Source organism: Candoia aspera, chromosome 2, assembly GCF_035149785.1.
Source record: "Candoia aspera isolate rCanAsp1 chromosome 2, rCanAsp1.hap2, whole genome shotgun sequence".
Lineage (NCBI taxonomy): Eukaryota > Metazoa > Chordata > Lepidosauria > Squamata > Boidae > Candoia > Candoia aspera.
Genome location: NC_086154.1, coordinates 236,715,571 through 236,735,269, shown reverse-complemented (window position 1 = coordinate 236,735,269; position 19,699 = coordinate 236,715,571). Strand labels below are relative to the sequence as shown.

The 19,699-nt window shown below is 39.4% G+C and overlaps 1 protein-coding gene across 1 annotated transcript in view; it reads left to right on the top strand.

The window, feature by feature from the left end:
* Positions 1–19,699, top strand: part of MAST4 (microtubule associated serine/threonine kinase family member 4) — a 107,869-nt gene that overhangs the window by 9,651 nt on the left and 78,519 nt on the right. Inside the window, exon 2 of the mRNA XM_063295584.1 lies at positions 17,799–17,887. Within this exon, the coding sequence (XP_063151654.1) occupies positions 17,799–17,887 (89 nt within the window). The remainder of the gene's footprint in view (positions 1–17,798; positions 17,888–19,699) is intronic.

The following is a 19,699-nucleotide window of genomic DNA, read 5'->3' as shown; positions in this document are numbered from 1 at the left end:
ACAAGCACAAATCTCAGATGTGAGGCTTCTCGTGTAGTTGAACAGTCTCATCATTCATCAGGAGGGCTATTAAAAAGGTGTATCTACACTAAAGCAGTTGAACGCTTACCTGCCTCCATAGAAAAAGTAGCAAGTCTTCATTTGGGGTATATTACAAGCTCAGTGTGCTAAACCAAGGATTTCCAAACTTTTAGGCTGTGGAACCTGTTAGTTTAAAAGAAATCCCAGAACTCCTGATCTTGAGGCAAACCTCTAGTGATAGAAAATTGGCTATGTACGAGTGAGCCTTCTCTCTCTCTCTCTCAAATGCTCACAGAATCCCATCAAGGGTTCTACAGAATATAGTTTGAAAAACACTGTGAACACTGATGAGAATGCATTTGTGCATTGATGCTTCCTGTTATAAGTGATGGAGAACTTAAGATATTTAATTTATTTACAACATTTATATATTGGAACTGTTACCCATGTCCTTATTATCTCACATCTAGATAATTGCAATTCATTCTATGTTAGCCATTCGAGGTAGTCCAGACAAGAAGCACAACCAAGCACACTCAATCTTTATTATAAGGCTACATTAACAGAATCTTGCAAGACTGAAAGTATCCCTTCCTCTCCTTCTACTCTCTGGGAAACTTCCAGAGAGGGTCCCTTCTGAAACACTTCCCATGCTCCCCCCCACCTTCTGTGGTCTGAGATATCTTTTACATGACAGTTGTCCAGTCTGTGGCTCTTCCTCCTGTCTCCCAAGGTCATTCCCACATACCATTACACTCTACATGGGGTTGGCCTTAAAAGATCATCTGGAAGCTACAGCTGATACTAAGTGCAGTTGCTTCTATGCTGACCAGTCAGACTGGAATAGCAGATAACAGTGATGTGGGAGCTGTAATGGCTGCAAGTTTACTTCTGAGTCTAATTTAAGGTTTTGTTTATTACTTATAAAGTCCTGTACACCTCACATCCTTGTTACTTCCTGGACCATCTGATCCAGGGAGAATCTGCCCATCCACTACATCCTGGTTGAGAGGATAGGATGACAGCCCTACCAGCCTGTATGGTGAACAGGGAGGGGCCCAGAAGCAAGGCTTCTCAAGTGCAGCTTTCCAACTCTGAAATAGCCTGACCCTAGAGTTAGAATGACCCATTCCCACCTCAGTTCCTCATGCTAGAATGAGTTATGTAACGTTACGCCATTTGCACATTTTCCATTGTACGGGAAAAGAAGAAGTATTCTTCTGGGAGACATACAGTCAGGGTTTAAATTGATCTGTGTTTCCATGAAAGTAATTAATATTTAGAAGATATAATATTACCAGCAGAACCTTCCCCAACTAAGTATGTCACATTATTTGTGTAAAAGGAAGATCAACCAGTTAAATTGCATTTTTATGTGATGGGATATTTGTGATGATTACAACATCAAAAGACTGCATCTCAATCTATTTATAGTTTTTGAACTATTATTTGACCTACAATTGTATTCTTGGCATGGAGGTTTCTCATTCACAGACTATGTCGCATATGACTTTTAGTAAAGTCAGGAGTAGGTGATGGCCTGGGGTGGTGCTGCAGAATGAACAGAGCTACATCTTCTGCACGGATGACCTTGTGATTTTTATTTCCCTTTACGCATGGGATTTGGGATGGAGTTAGTGTTATTTTATGATTTATACAATAGTTTCATATGCTTCCTGTCTCCAAATGATGGAAAACTCTGTTGTTAGTTTTTTGCAGTTGCACTCCAAAATGCCTGATTTTGTGAAATTTGTGAATTTTGGACTCAAGTGTGCAAAATGTCCACTGCTATTTTAAATGGTGCATTAAATAAATGCAATTAAGGTTTTAGGTGAAATATTCTAGATTGTAAAGAGAAAATATTTTAAAATTTTGTTTAAGTATTATGAAACAGTTAACATGAAATGAATTGTTTATCAAATTTTCCAGGGTTAATAATCCATAAATTAATTATTCTGTTCTTTCAGAGCTTGGAATTAGTCTGGAAAGAAATCTTGGCAAGAATAAGAAACTTTAACTCTTTTTTTTTTTTTTTGAGACATAAGGTATGAGAAGAAAACAAAAAGTTTATTCTTTGAATGTCAATACTTTGCATATATGAATTCTGTACCTGCATAATCACTTGGTTGGTATATGTTAGATCTATGCTTTTGGCTGGGAATCATCTTCAGAGTTTGTGCTTTTAAAGATCATTGTTGTTGTTTATTCGTTTAGTCGCTTCCGACTCTTCGTGACTTCATGGACCAGCCCACGCCAGAGCTTCCTGTTGGTCGTCAACACCCCCAGCTCCCCCAGGGACGAGTCCGTCACCTCTAGAATATCATCCATCCATCTTGCCCTTGGTCGGCCCCTCTTCCTTTTGCCCTCCACTCTCCCTAGCATCAGCATCTTCTCCAGGGTGTCCTGTCTTCTCATTATGTGGCCAAAGTATTTCAGTTATGCCTTTAATATCATTCCCTCAAGTGAGCAGTCTGGCTTTATTTCCTGGAGGATGGACTGGTTTGATCTTCTTGCAGTCCAAGGCACTCTCAGAATTTTCCTCCAACACCACAGTTCAAAAGCATCGATCTTCCTTCACTCAGCCTTCCTTATGGTCCAGCTCTCGCAGCCATATGTCACTACAGGGAACACCATTGCTTTAACTATGCGGGCCTTTGTTGTCAGTGTGATGTCTCTGCTCTTAACTATTTTATCGAGATTTGTCATTGCTCTTCTTCCAAGGATTAAGCGTCTTCTGATTTCCTGACTGCAGTCAGCATCTGCAGTAATCTTTGCACCTAGGAATACAAAGTCTTTCACTGCTTCTACATTTTCTCCCTCTATTTGCCAGTTATCAATCAAGCTGGTTGCCATAATCTTGGTTTTTTTGAGGTTTAGCTGCAAACCAGCTTTTGCACTTTCTTCTTTCACCTTCATCATAAGGCTCCTCAGTTCCTCTTCGCTTTCAGCCATCAAAGTGGTATCATCTGCATATCTGAGATTGTTAATGTTTCTTCCAGCGATTTTAACTCCAGCCTTGGATTCCTCAAGGCCAGCTTGTCGCATGATGTGTTCTGCATACAAGTTGAATAGGTAGGGTGAGAGTATACAGCCCTGCCGCACTCCTTTCCCAATCTTAAACCAGTCTGTTGTTCCGTGGTCTGTTCTTACTGTTGCTACTTGGTCGTTATACAGATTCTTCAGGAGGCATACAAGATGACTTGGTATCCCCATACCACTAAGAACTTGCCACAATTTGTTATGGTCCACACAGTCAAAGGCTTTAGAATAGTCTAATAGATGTTTTTCTGAAACTCCCTGGCTTTTTCCATTATCCAGTGGATATTGGCAATTTGGTCCCTAGTTCCTCTGCCTTTTCTAAACCCAGCTTGTACATCTGGCAATTCTCGCTCCATGAACTGCTGAAGTCTACCTTGCAGGATCTTGAGCATTACCTTACTGGCATGTGAAATGAGTGCCACTGTTCGATAGTTTGAACATTCTTTAGTGTTTCCCTTTTTTGGTATGGGGATATAAGTTGATTTTTTCCAGTCTGATGGCCATTCTTGTGTTTTCCAAATTTGCTGGCATATAGCATGCATTACCTTGACAGCATCATCTTGCAAGATTTTGAACAGTTCAGCTGGGATGCCGTCATCTCCTGTTGCCTTGTTATTAGCAATGCTTCTTAAGGCCCACTCAACCTCACTCTTCAGGATGTCTGGCTCTAGCTCACTGACCACACTGTCAAAGCTATCCCCGATATTGTTATCCTTCCTATACAGGTCTTCTGTATATTCTTGCCACCTTTTCTTGATCTCTTCTTCTTCTGTTAGGTCCTTGCCATCTTTGTTTTTGATCATACCCATTTTGGCCTGGAATTTACCTCCGATGTTTCCAATTTTCTGGAAGAGGTCTCTTGTCCTTCCTATTCTATTGTCTTCTTCCACTTCCGCACATTGCTTGTTTAAAAATAATTCCTTATCTCTTCTGGCTAACCTCTGGAATTTTGCATTTAATTGGGCATATCTCCCCCTATCACTGTTGCTTTTTGCTTTCCTTCTTTCTTGGGCTACTTCTAGTGTCTCAGCAGACAGCCATTTTGCCTTCTTGGTTTTCTCTTTCTTTGGGATGTATTTTGTTGCTGCCTCCTGAACAATGCTGCCAACTTCTGTCCAGAGTTCTTCCGGGACCCTATCTACTAAGTCCAGTCCCTTAAATCTATTCTTCACCTCCACTGCATATTCCTTAGGAATATTAGTGAGCTCATATCTAGCTGATCTGTGGGTCTTCCCTAATCTCTTTAGTCTGATCCTAAATTGTGCAAGAAGAAGTTCGTGATCTGAACTACAGTCAGCTCCAGGCCTTGTTTTTACCGACTGTACAGATGTCCGCCACCTTTGGCTGCAAAGGATGTAATCAATCTGATTTCGGTGTTGTCCATCTGGTGAAGTCCATGTATAAAGCCGTCTCTTAGGTTGTTGGAAGAGAGTGTTTGTTATGCAGAGTGAATTGTCTTGGCAAAATTCTATCAGCCTATGTCCTGCTTCATTTTGTTCTCCCAGGCCATACTTACCTGTAATTCGAGGTGTCATTTGACTGCCCACCTTAGCATTCCAGTCTCCTGTGATGAAAATAACATCTCTTTTAGGCGTGTTGTCCAGTAGGTGCTGCAGATCCTCATAGAACTGCTCTACTTCAGCTTCTTCAGCATTTGTGGTTGGGGCGTATATTTGGATCACTGTGATGTTAGATGGCTTGCCCTGAATTCAAATTGAGATCATTCTGTCGTTTTTTGGGTTGTATCCAAGCACTGCTTTAGCCACTTTCCTATTAATTATGAAGGCTACTCCATTTCTTCTGTGGTCCTCTTGTCCACAGTAGTAGATCTGGTGGTCATTTGATGTGAAGTGGCCCATTCCAGTCCATTTCAGTTCACTGACGCCCAGAATGTCTATCTTTAATCTTGACATCTCACCAATAACCACATCCAATTTGCCCTGGCTCATAGATCTTACATTCCAGGTTCCAATGGTGTGTTGATCCTTAGAACATCGGATTCGCCGTTCACCACCAGCACCGTCGGCCGCTAGCCGTCCTTTCGGCTTTGAGCTAGCTGCGTCATCACGTCTGGGGCTAGTTGAGCTCATCCTCTGTTCCTCCCCAGTAGCATTTTGACCATCTTCCGACCTGGGGGTCTCACCTTCCGATGGTATACCGACATATCTCTGGTTGTACTGATCCATTTAGTTTTCACGGCAAGAATACTGGGGTGGGTTGCCATTACCTTCCCCAGTGATCGCATTTAGTCTGACCTCTCTGTCATGACCTTCCCGTCTTGGGTGGCCCTTCACGGTTTAGCTCATGGCATCATTGAGGTGCTCAAGCTCCAGCACCACGACAAGGTAACGATCCTTTGCTGAAGAATATAAGGTTTATTGTGTTTAATTAGTTTTAATTATGGTTATTATGGATATGTTGTAAATTGCTGGGACTCCTTGTGAATTGGCTTTATGAAACATTGAAATAAAAAAATAAATTAACCTAGTAACTGGCCAGGTGCAGAAATATTCTCATTGTCTGCATCAACTTATTGGTGCATTTGATATAGAAGAATACTTGGACCATTTAGAATTCTGTGAAATACGATGCATTTGTGTTGTTTAATATTTGTAAGAAGTGTTTACTGTCAAGTTCCGTTTGTTTTCTATAGATAATCAGGCTCCAAGTGCATAATTTTATTTTTTGATTATCCCAACTGTTAGTCTGAAACATGGCCAAACAAAAGAAGCACTTAGTCCTTATGGATATGAGCATGTAGAAGTTTGAGTGATCAAAACAAGAACTTCTAAATATGCTAGTGTTCTTCGTTAAACTTTGTTTCTTACATTCTGCTTCCATTGCTGTTATTTATATTAGTCAATTAAATATTTGTAGATTTTAATTGAATAAGAAGCTTAAAATAAGGTTTGAAATCAAGGTTTATCTTCTGTCAGACCCCTATTATGAAGGGTTCTCTATAGGATACTATTTATGAAATGGGCTTAGGCTACTTTTGGGGGAAATTGTGTCCTGAATGAAACCAATTGTAGAGCTCTCTTAAATAAAGGCAAAACCCCTGAACCTATTTAGTGACTGGTTTTGTACAGGTAGTTCTTGACTTACAACCAAAATCGGGACCAGAACTTCAGTCGCTAAGTGATGCGGTTGTTAAGTGAAGCACCATGTGACCATGCCCAATTTTATTACCTTTTTTGCCATGGCCATTAAGCAAATCATGTGGTCGTTAAAGTGAATCTGGCTTCCCCCATTAATTTTGCTGGTCGGAAGCTGGCTGGGAAGGTTGCAAATGGCAATCACATGACCCTGGGATGCTGCAACCGTCATAAATAGATGCTGGTTGCCAGGTGCCTGAATTTTGATCATGTGACTACGGGGACACTGTGATGGTCGTAAGTGCAAGGACCAGTCGCAAGTCATTTTTTTCAGTGCTGCCATAACTTCGAATGGTTGCTAAACAAATGGTTGTAAGTCAAGGACTACCTGTAATCTTTTGGAAAACTCTAAATGGTTCTCCTCATTTTCCCAGTTTTAATTATTAGGGAAATAAACCAAGATTTGTGCAATATTTATTTTTAACATGGTTTGAGGTTGGGAGTAGAGTACAGTTTGGCTGGCATGTGTATTACTATGTTGCTGAAGGTTTGTGGTACTGGATTGGAGGTGGATTGTTGTTGTTTTATGTGTGGGGTCCCTGAGTATTTCCCAGTTTTTTTTCCCCCCCTAAATGCGAGGCTGGAGGTTTGCATTTCAATTGAGCCAGTGGGATATGGACCTCTTGTCGGGTCTTCTGGTGATTTGGAGCTGGGGTCTACTGGTGGTTGCCCTCCACCAGCTTGGAAGTGATGCAGGAGCCTCCAGAGAGTTGGAACGAAGGAAGGAGCTGGGTTGCTGCAGCCAGCATACTGATCAGCTGTTTGGTAGCCAGTGATGCTCCTTTCCCCATGCCAACTGTGGAGAGTTGGCATGGGGAAAGGAGATGAGTTGCTGCATCTGGCACGCCAACCAGCTGTTTGGCAGCTGGTGGTGTGACACAACAGTGAAGCTGTCCTAGAGGCCCTGGGTGATCTGTTTCTACTGGTTGGAAGTGGCTGCAGAGGAACAGGCTGCAGCGACAAATCTCCTTGGGACCTTGTTATGTGACAGGGTGGACTGCCTGCAGCAGAAGTAGAAGCAAGACTGTGCTGACAGCAAAGTAGAGGGGTCAGACTGGACCCTGTAGCTATTATACAGCTCCCAGTAACGGTTTGATGGCCATCTGACCCTGCCATGTGGTTGTCAGATACAAGAAGATGAGATTTCAATCTTAGCTGTGCTAGACTGTGTGCTCAGTTGTGGGGAATTGCCTGCTGACAATTGGAGGACTGTGGGATGACCTGGTGTATATTATCAAGACCTGGAGGAGCAAGGAGGGAGAGGTCGCAGATGTGCCACCTGGGTTTTGGATGTGGCATCAGTTGAGACCCCAGGGTAGGGGTCGGGTAGCTCTGGTCATCAGGTGGCTTTCAGAGGGCAACCCCATAGATAACTGGATGTGAGATCCTTTTTGTTAAGTTGAGCTCTAGGAGGCAGTTGAAATTGTTGCTACCATACCAGTCTCCCTGCTGTATAGTGTCTTCTCTGCCTGAGCACCTTGACCCATGTAACTACTTGTTCCATCCAAATTCTACTCAGAAAACAGAATACAAGCATTTAAGATGAATCCACAGAAGTATCCTTTAGTATCATTTAAGATGAAGCCACAAAAGTATCCTTCCCTCCTTAAGCTGGTGTGATCCTATTGCCAAAAAAATGTTTTCAGTGGTTGAAAGCAGCACTTTTGTTTTCTCATCATGAAGTCTGGATCCAAGCCAATTTTTTAGAGTTGTTGAGAGTCAGGCGGCAGACAAGTTTAACAAATAACAGCAACAACCATCAAACATTAACTATGGGTTGTTATAGAGGATGAATGTCCAAGTTTGAAGATAATATAAAGGGGTGGCGTTTGAGTTTTTCAAGGAGCATAGAAGTTTATGACAAGAGTGGAATATTCTGTTAAGATTATACCTGTGATACTGTTTTCTTTCTCTCAGTAAAGTAATACTAAGTAACCAGCTGTTCTTGGTTATGGAGGGTTGAGTACTGTATTTTGTTCACAGATAAATGGTGCTACTATGTGTAAACATTAAAGAGAACAGTTAAGAGATAACCATATTTTAAAATATAGCTACTACCTATATGGTGGTATATGCATGTAAATAGCTTGCAGTTTACCACAAGTTAAAGAGTAAAGGATATTCTGAATTAAATATATTATATATAATTTACTAACAGAGTTAATCACAGGTCTGATTTACACATAACACTGATCTATAACAAGATTTGTTTAATTTTGGCATAGTATGATGTACAAACTCATCCCAAGAAAAAGTCCAGTTGATAGGTTCAGCCATCATGGTAAGATTGGAATAACCATGTTATGATTTACTGTTACAGTATATGGTCAAAATATTTTTTTAAAAATTTAAACTATAAAGTTATAAGTATAATAGCCATCCTTTTGAGCCAGACCTGTAACTGAAGCCTTTTCTTTTCCAGTGGATAAAAATGACAGATTTTTGTCCAACATTATTGATAGTATCCCAAGTATTCCTTTTAATTTTGATCAGTGTTTTATATTACAATGGATGGTAGCACCTTGCTCCTGGAATACATAATTATGATTGGTCTTTCAGGTGCAAATTGATTATATAGAAGTGTGTGCAGGCTGATATGCTAATATATCTTATATAACTATTTGATGCAGATACTTCTGCATAATGCATAAAGTATGCATAATGAATCTATAGAAAGCACATTGTTTGTTTCTTCAAAATTTCTGTGCAAAGAGAAAGTCAAGAAATTTTAAATTGTTTTGTAGATATAAATCTGAGTCATTTCTGCCTTATTTTTTTTCAGGAATGTTCCTGCAGTTGAATTAGGTTATCATCTGCCTGTAGATCACATTGCTTTATCTTTGGGTGACAAATGGAACTTTAAGATTTAGTGGGTGATATTAGCTCTTGTTTCTTGCATTGAAAGTGCATACCACAGATGTTTCTATGCATAGTTCGGCAAATCCTTATTTCCTATGATAAGGTACTAGTTCAGCAATTGTGATAATCAAACAGTGTCAGCATCTTGTGCATTTTGTAGTTTAGAATTTCCTCACTTTTGCTTATCTACAGTAACTCACTTTGAAATACTACATTATAACAAACATCAAAATAATAGTATACCTTCAACAGACTTGAAACCATGAGCTCATAGAATAGAAGTGTCATAAAATCATAACAAATCATTTGAGAAAAGCAATGCAGAACACATACATACAAATGATTAGAGAGAAAACTGCAACTCTTGATGACTATTTAGGCTCATTGCTCCAAGCCCAAGATTGGTTTGGAAGAATAATGTAAAGTATGGATGTAGGGCCACTGACTTCCAAATACATCATTTCTCCCCTTTCAAAGGATGATTAGAAATTGGAATTGGACTTATTAGCAAACAACTTCCATACCAGTGCCAAGAAAATTTTATGTCTTCCACTTTCATTATATATTGGCTTTTGGAGAGAAAATATTATTCATGACCGTAGGCATATGTTGGTACTAACTGAGGTATGTGGTACAACTTCCAGCAGAAATAAGACTAGGGATGGAGCGTTGATGTAGAGCGAGGCAGAGATAATGTTGATGAAGGAATGCAAGAGCTGTTAACTGATAAAAGAGACTATAGATGAAATCTTAGCCCTGGGAAAGTAAGAAAAAGACTCAAAATAGCCCTGCCTTGATTCTGCATGGTATAAGAGAAGACAGAGGGAAACTCTGGCAGTCTTCCAAGATTCTATTATTATACCCTACAACAAGAGGGTTCCAGTAGTCCTTGTGGAGTCTGCTTCCTGATACGGTCTGTTTTGAAGGGCTGACCATTTACAGTACCTTCTATACATGCTATGGTCTTGATGAAGATAACCTCAGTGCCTGTTACTACTATGATGATGCTGGTGATGATTAAATTGATATCCTTGGAAATGACATGTGTCATGTCATGTGTATTTGGACCCTTTACATAATTGAAATGAAACCTACATTTGACTTTTTGATAATACATGCCTACTAATATCTACATACATACATACTCATAACACTATTTCCTTTCAGGTAAAAAGTGTTATGCAAAGTGTAGAGAAAGATTAAAAAGTAGGAAGCAAAGAATTTAAAGGCAAGGGATCAGAAAAAGTAATATAGTTAAATGTAATTTACACCAATATTCATTAAACCCCTCTGTACCTTTGTGTCTTGAAGTTCATCCTTGCATTTATTTATTTATTTATTTATTTGATTGATTGATTGATTTCTATAGCCGCCCATCTCAGCAAGTGACTCTGGGCGGCTTACAACAATGTAAGGAATTTACTTGTACATACACTGCTTCATACATTGCCTTTGGTTCCTTAAACTTCTTATATCTTTTTTGGAGGATCTCAAAAACTCCATCCTCAACCACTTTCCCTTCCTCTCAACTCATTCACCCTCTGCACTATGTTAAAGCATTTGCAAAGCATTTGCTTTATTTTCAAAAATGCTTTACTGTCCATCATCTGGTGGTCCTATGAATACATATGGCATTGTTCACACTTATGGATGACCTGTGGCGAGAGTGGGATGGATTCATGTAGATGTTAAAAAGGAGAGGAGAGAGTACCAAACCCTGCGGCACCCCACAAAGTAGGGGCTGAGGGCCGATTTCTTCTCTTCGTCCTGGCTCTTCTTGATCTCTCAGTGCCTTTCGATACCATCGACCGTGGTATCCTTTTGGGTCAGCTCAGGGAGTTGGGGGTGGGCAACGTGGTTTTGACTGGTTCATCTCCTTCCTCCAGGGCCAGTCCCAGTCGGTGTTAATAGCAGAGAAGAAATCGGCCCTCGGCCCCTACTTTGTGGGGTGCCGCAGGATTTGGTACTTTCTCCTCTCCTTTTTAACATCTACATTAAACCCCTGGGTAAGATCATCCATCTCCACAGGATGAGGTATCATCAATATGCTGATGATACTCAGCTATACATCTCCATCCGGGGGGAAGTAAGTGATGGTGTGACTGCCCTTTCTAGGTGCTGGGGGCTATGGGGGCCTAGATGGGGAACAACAGGCTTTGACTGAACCCTAGTAAGATGGAGTGGCTGTGGATTAATGGCACCTCGGGTTCTGGGAAATTGTCATCTTTACCTCTGGATGGGGTTGCACTGCCCCAGACAGATGCATTGTGTAACTTGGGGGTCCTCCTGGACTCACGACTCCTGCTCGAGGAGCAGGTAGCAGTCGCGCAACTTTGTGTTGTGCACCAGTTAGGCCCTTTTGTGGACCAAGAGGCCCTTCGAACGGTCACTCATGCCCTGGTCATCTCCCATATAGACTACTGTAACACATTCTACATGGGGCTACCCTTGAAGAATATCTGGAAGCTACACCTGGTCCAGAATGCAGCTGCTCGGGCAATCTTGGGTGCTCCAAGGTTTGCACATGTAACACCTTTGTTGCATGAGCTACATTGGGTTCCAGTCTGCTTCCGGGTCCAATTCAAGGTGTTGGCTATCACCTTTAAAGCCCTACCTGGCATGGGACCAGGATATCTGAGGCACCATCTCATCCCCATGACATCAACGCATCCCACCCAGTCATGCAGGGATGGCATGTTACAGACCCCATCCGTAAAAGAGCTCCATCTAGTGGGGTCTTGGAAGTGTGCCTTCTCTGCGGTAGCGCCCACCCTTTGGAATATCCTTCCCCCAGAGGTGAGGCAGGCCCCCTTGCTCCTGGACTTTCGAAAAAGACTAAAGACCTGGTTTTGCCAGCAGTCTGGGAACGGGAGGGGGAATAGCCACACCTGGGGATGGCTAGTGCCCTCAAGTGATTCTCGATGGCCCTGTGACGCTCACGGACTGATAATGAACTCTCAGCCATCTAGATTTCATCACATTTCTATTTTTATTGTATTTAATGTATTTATAATTGTTCTGAATTTTAATTTTGTTTTTATTGTAAACCACCCAGAGTCCCTCCTTGGGGGGAGATGGGCAGTGATAAAGTTTGATAAATAAATAAAATAAATCATATAGCACTTTTAGCCCATTTAGCAACTAACCTTCAATTCTATATTGCCTCATTCTTGGGTCTTTGCCTGACTCAGGCATTTTTTCTGTAGTTTGTTTTCATTCTCACTCATCTATTTATGTCACCTAACAGAGTAACATTTTCTCCTGGATCTCATTCATTCAGAATGTTGCAGGATTTCCCCCCAAAACTCATCCTTGGTTTATTTGTTATATACATTAGAATGTAACAAGCAACTGTAACCAATTTGTGAATTCCTACTTTCATACACATCCAGTGTTTTCATTCACATTTAAACCTATACCTTCAGTTCCCTGCATATACTCAACTCTGCTCTTCAAGATTAGAGCACCTTCATTCAGACATATTACAACCTTCACCTTTCTCTTTTCAGCAATATTCAACTTATCTATGGTCTTTTTACATCTCAAATTGCTATCTTCCATATGCCATAGTCATCATCTGGTGGCCCTATGAATACAGGCTTCCATTGTCCATCATGGCATTAGCCAAATGAAGATTTTACATAATGCTTTTTAGTAAGTTACCAAAAGGGTCAATTAGCCTTAGTCACCCATGCAACATTCTTTGCTGATAGTAAGGTACAATATCAGAGAGTTTGGACACGTTTTGTCCAGTATACCACAAGTGCTGCTGAAGCCGTTTTATTCAGGCATGCTTACACTATTCTATGCAATCTAAGTTGCATGTGTACAGACTACATTGCAAGCCGACATCCTGTTACCTGCATTGTAAACTAGGAGTTACATTCAGTTACATTCAGGATAATTTACTAATATCTGAAAATTGAAACCAGTTTGAAATCTTTGCCTGAATTTTTTAAGCATTTCTGAGTGTACAGTGGACATTTGAAACTATTGATAGATTCATAGTAGTTGGCAGAAGAATCCATGGGGTGGGTCAAGTGAAAGCAGCATTGTAATGCAAGCTCCAGCCCCTTTATATGTGCATGATGTTGCATGGAAGTATGAAAGTTAAAGAGAACCTGCTTATGCATAGGAAAAATCACCTAATTTTTCCAAGATGACCAAAAATAAACTTTTAAAGGGGAAATATCTGTTTTTAAAGTTCCTGTAGTATTAGCAGAAGGTTCAGAAGTGATGAGGGCAGTTAATATATTCAAGATATAGATAAGGAATATCTGGGAGGATATCCCCTTGAGATTTTGCAACAACCAAGAAAGGTTGAAGCAAAATATGAAACTTGACATGCATTTCCTATTTATGGATAGGCAAGATTCATTCCACCCTGAGTGGTGAAGGCACCAGCCTAGAACCCAGGAGACTTGAGAGTTCTAGTCCCGCCTTAGGCATGAAAGCCGGCTGGATGACCTTGGGCCAGTCACACACACTCAGCCCAAGAGCCAATCAGGTGTGGTATGAGAGTTCTAGTCCCACCTTAGGTGTGAAAGCCAGCTGGGTGACCTTGGGCCAGTCAGTCTCTCTCAGCCCAACTCACCTCACAGGGTTGTTGAGGGGAAAATAGGAGCAGGAAGGAGTATTAGGTATGTTCGCTGCCTTGAGTTATTTATAAAAATAATAAAGGCGGAATAAAAAAAATCCAAAAGTAAATGATAGACATTCTCTGTAATGGAAATAATAGGAGTATAATATTGTTTTGTCCATAGCAGAAACTGCATTGTATTTCTAAGTAAGGCAAGAAACAATCTTCTCCCTTCTTTGGAAGCAATAGTAGAGTGAGAGGGGCTTTCACTGTCAGGCTTGCTGTGACACATTTTAATAAGGAGAAATTATGTTGGAACTAGGCCAATAACTAACATCTGTCTAATAGCAACATTAATTGCAAGTGCTTTCAAGATTGTTTTATTGATAAAAGCCTTCTTATCCAGTATTAATAGTGTTGCTGCAATAAAATAGTTTTTTTTTAAGTCCAAACATATTGGGTTTGACTTTTTAAAATGAAAGCTTTTTTCAACCATTCTTAGTTGTGCCATTCTTAGTTATTTGCATTACTTTTTTTTTAATCTGTTCAGTTGTGTCCGATTCTTGGAGACTGCCTGGACTGCCTGGACACTTCTGAAAAACCTGCCAAGAAAACTGCATTAATTTAGTCACTTGTATAATCTACTAGGTAAATTCTGCTATCCAGATCCTAAAAAGTCTAACTAGGCATTCCTAGTTAGCCCCTTGTACCTGAACTTGCAAAGACAGCAAATAATTGAAATTACAGGTTAGCATGTTTCATAAAAAAATGCCATATATATAAAGTAGAAATGAAGTACCCTATTTCTTCTCAAGTGATGTTCGGCTATAGATTTTATTACAGAGAGAGAAAGTGGGGGAGAGAATGAATGTGCCCATATCTTTTTTTCTTTCACTTACTGAATTAAGTTCTATCACAAAGTTGTTCCCCACGGTTTTCCTGGCCAACTGGATCATTTTATTTTGCAGGAGCTTTTCAAATACACCCAGATGGCAACTAAATTATGGGCTACATTGCAGGAGAGTGCAGTAGTCAGCACATGCTGTTAAAGGTGCTGCCATAATATTTTACAGCTTGTATCCATCTTCATTACAAGTGCAAATATTAATAATTAAGGATGTTAAAATGAAATCATTATAAATTATTAAAACAGATGCCAGATTTCATGTGAAAAGCATGATAAGGAGTAATTGCTGTCAGCACATTCTTCCATTCATGCTCCTTTTAGCAATTAACCTTTATTGCTAGTAATTTACCCCTGTATTCAGAGTAAACCAGTGCTCTCTGAAGAAAGAACCTTAATGGATCATACTATTGGGGTATCATTATTGGTGCTGGTGATTGCTTATCATGAAAACTGCAGCTAGGAGCACCACTTTGAAATGTGCTTGTATGTTAATGTTGATTTACGTGTCGTGTATATATTCAATTTGCTCTCTGTGAACATTTGAATAATATGAGGAATGTGCCAAAAGGTTCCTGCCCATCTATTGATGATGGGATCTGTGATGGCCTTTTGTTTAACATCCTGCAAAAACAATAGATACACATCTGTCCTATTAAAAATGCATGGTCCGTAAACTGAGTGTAGACCTGTAGTTAAAGAGTTATAGTTAAGTCTGATGGTCTCTTTCCATTTCAGGTGCGAGTGTTTTCATCCACATTAAGTTTGTTTTTTTAAAAAATTGACATAAACAAACGAACAAGAGATTTAGTTCTTAAATAAATAAGGAGTTACCATACTTAACATACCTTACCAGAAAATAAGTATGGCTATTATAAACTGGCAAATTTTTCTGAATGCATGTAGTAATTTTAAATCAAAACAGTAATCTAGGCAGTTGGATCTTGAGCAGATATTTAGTATTCTAATCCTTCTCCTGCTATAGTTAAAACAATGTCCTGCAGAAGAAAAGCAGTTTTGCCAGAAGAATTCAGAATTATAAATTTTTTAATTAGGATTCTTTGTATTTAGCACTACAGGTTTATGCACCAAGAAGTTAAAAATCTATAGTAATTATTTTAATTGCTAGGATTTAAAAATACTGAAGTAACAGAAGCTGGAAGTCTATTAGATGCTCAGTACAAAAAAAGTGCCAATTGCAGATTCAAATTCATTGTTTAGCTAAAGGTACTAGAGCGAAACTGCAGGAAGGAAAAAAAAAGGCAGAACAACTGTATTTGGCAGATTGGTAGTCTTTTTTCTCTGGCCTTCTTTTCAACCTAGAATAAACCTAAGGAGCCAGAGAAAAGAAAGCTGGAATGTGACTGATTTGATTGATTGATTTCTATTTTTTTATTTGATCAAAAATCAAATAATAGAAACATTTGAAGCCAAACTAGCTTATGTGATACGGTGGAGAGCATGTGTTGGAACCTGGCTGAGACCTGTGAGACAAACGTACTCTCATCTAAGAGGCACCAGCATTTATATGCCAGGATATTTGTGGATAGTGAATCGTATAATACTGAAAACTGGGAATAATAGTGATCTAATTCAATAGAACTGTAAGCAAGATTCATGATTTTAGGTCAGTATCAACATGTAAAATTATCTTCGGATATAAAAGGAGTTAAGAGTGCAGTTAAGATGGATATGTGTTCAGGAGTCTTGAATAAACAGTAACTCCTTAATGATCATGTCAAACTACACCTCATAATTTAAAGAGGTAAATCCTTGCTTAAAGATTCTCAGTTCTGGTATAAAATTCTCGGCACTGGTATGCTACGGCATGAGTGTGGGTGGGTGCTGTGGCATGAGTGCGGGTGGGCGGGGGTATGGGGGCTGTGTGCAGTGTGAGTGTGGGCTGGAGGAGGTGTGGGTACTGTGATGTGGTGCAAGTGCGGCTGGGGCTTACACTTGCTTTGCAACCTGGGGGCTTCTCCAGAGAAGAAGCAGCAGGAACAACTTAACAAAGTGACTTCAACCTCCTGCTGGCTTCCCCATTGACTTTGCTTGTGGGAAGCCGGCAGGGAAGGTCGCAAATGGCGATCACGTGACCACTGGATGCTGCAACTGCCATATGTGCAATCTGGTTGCCATGCGCCCGAATCGCTATCATGTGACCATGAGAACACTGCAATGGCTGCAACTTTGCAGACCTGTGGTAAGTCCCCTTTGTTCAGGGCCATCATAACTTTGAACGGTCGCTGAACAAGTGGTTGTAACTTGAGGACTATCTATATAGCCTTTGCCAGACTCAGCTTCTGATATTTCCAGTTGGAAAAGGTCAGATGATGAACTCTTAATGAGAATATGAAGAACTACTTAGTGTTGAATTAGAAAGCCTTTAGGCAGTTCATCCTAAATATAAGTTGTAAAAATTCACAACTTTACATTTTTGCTGTCTATTGTATTGCAAACTATACATAATTTCATAGCCTCAATGAAATAATGTGCATATGTGATTTCAAGATGAGAAACTATATTCATACACACACACACACACACACACAGTATATATATATAATGGACTATAGTTTCAAGACTTATAGATACTGCTAAAAATCTGCAAAGAATCCTCTCTGTTATGAACTATAACCATAATATTCATGTCATCTCTAATTGAGAAAAATAGTAATTGGCGGTATTTGAGATGCAAAACATATGAGCAAAGGAACACATTTATCTTTGTAGTATATGCCACATCTATTTACAACAAGCACAGATGTGAAATTTGCTTCAGTAATTAGATTTTTAATTGGTATATCATAAAATAGATAAATTATTCCTCTGTTTGACATCAGGAAATCCATGTAAACACAAATCCACTGTTAATCATTTTTTTCCGGCCTTTTTCCTAATATTTATGTACCATAAATAAGGTCTTTGCTCTGTATCAGGTAAACTATCATTTATAACCTTGAGGGGTAAATTGGAGGATGAATTTGTTTGCTGGATAATACTTGTATTAAATGTGGCTTAATTAATCTTACTACATTTTCCCTGATACATGGGATATACCCTACTTTGCCATTCAATACATAGGGTAATTCTAGGATTCATTCCTTCTATTTCAGAATGTAACAAGTCTATAACTTAGTGTTGAAATAGATGATTGAGATGCTATGTGTTTTGAGTTCTTTAATATTAACCAATGAATGGTACATATCATTTTATAACTTTAAGTACTCTCTTCTTATAGTTGCCGGACAAGTAATCGAAAAAGTTTGATATGTAATGGACAGTCTTCAGCTATGCCTCGGCCTCATTCACCACTTTCTGCTCACTCTGGTAATACCATTGTTCTTTTTAAATATATTTTAGTATTTTCAAAAAGTTCCTGTTTGAAATTGTGTATAAATTCATGTGATTTTTTTTAATGTAGAATTTAATAGTATGAAATACAGGTTTGGTATTTATTGCAATAAATTTGACTGAACTGTTTGAATAATTCTTGCTTGTAACCACAGTAAAAGTCATTGATAAGTCAAATGAGAACGGGAGTGAAAAAAATAGTACTGACATTGGTTACTCTTTTTAAAATTAAATTGGTTACTATCTAGATCAAAGAGCATATAAGATAAAAACATCTGCACAACTGAGATAAAATAGATTTGGAACTATAACTCAAGGCAAAGGAAGAGTAGTTGACATTAACTGCAATAGATGGTACAGGTTTATATATTGTATGGGGCTTTACATTCATTCTTGCTAGGTACCAATCAACTGAAAGAAAGAATGGATAAAAATTTTTTGAACCAACTGGAATTCTAATTAAAAGAAGCTAATAATAACTTTACAGAGGTTTTCTAGAAAAGAAGAAAGGTAAAAGTGCTACTGTGTCAGTGTCCTACAACCCCTGTGAGCTTGTATGTTTCAAGAATAGAATCTCAGAGTGTCTTTCTAACAATAAGGCAGAGGAGGGAGCATTAAAATAAGCCATTCTAAAAGTCCTCTTCTGACTTGAGTAAAACCCTAAATAATAATTAATTATAACAACGTATTAAATGTTTATGCCACATGACTCCCAACAATTCTGGGCAGTTTACTAATTGTTAAAAACATTTAAAAACAAAGAGACAACACAAAATGACACAAAACAAAAGAAATAAAAATGGCAGAGAAAAACCCAGATGGGAACAAAGGAAATGGAGGAAAGGGGTATCAGTCATCCTTGCCAAAGGCCTGGGCGAAGAGCTACATCTTCAGGGCCCTTCAAAATACTAGTTTGGGTGAGGCCGTTCAAATCTCAGGGAGGATGCTAATGAGTAATGATTATGTGGCACCTTACTCCAATCTTTTAAATAATCAGTATCCATTATCCTTTCTCTCGTTAGTGCTGAATTAGATTTACAGAACTCCATGAATTCATGAAGCTGACTATTGTTTTAATATAATAATAATATCTTGAAGAACTAAGGTAGCTTAACTGAATGGAAAGAAGACTAATTAAGTAATTAAAAGGAAATAAAACTAATTAAACTAAATGGAAATAAAACCAGTAATGGAAAATATGCATCCAAGCCTGTGCCTTAATTGATTCCCTTCCTCCAAATGCACAGGCAGACATTTTGTGGCATGCTTTGGTGTAATAATAGAATTGCCCTCTTTCTAGGACCAGCATCTTCAGAGACCATATCTGCATCTCAAACAGAAGCTGGGTCACAGCTTTTGCACCAAGTATTTTAATTGCGATTGAAATAAACTGTTTGCCTATTCAGTTAAAAAAAAACAAAACTCAGAATAACATTAAAGCTCCTCTGTGTTTTCCCTACCACATGTTGGAATGGCATCTCCAAGAATTAGAAGCATGAAACTCAACAACAAAGCTGGATCATTGTTACAACTCACAATGCCAAACTGGTTGTGAAATTTACCACCCAAGCTACCCTGTTCCTGAGGTTCCTTTGACTGTCTGTTGCCTGCTTGCTGGCCACGTTTGCTGGCACTCCTGTGTCACCTTCATGACTTCTGTTGCTCTGCCTGCTGCCCACTGACTTGCTATTCTTTCCTTGGTACTCACCTCAGCTTGAGGGGGAGACAGCAGGGTGGGTGAGGTAAGACCAGAATTGCTCAGAGCCTCTCTGTATTCTGCACCCCTTA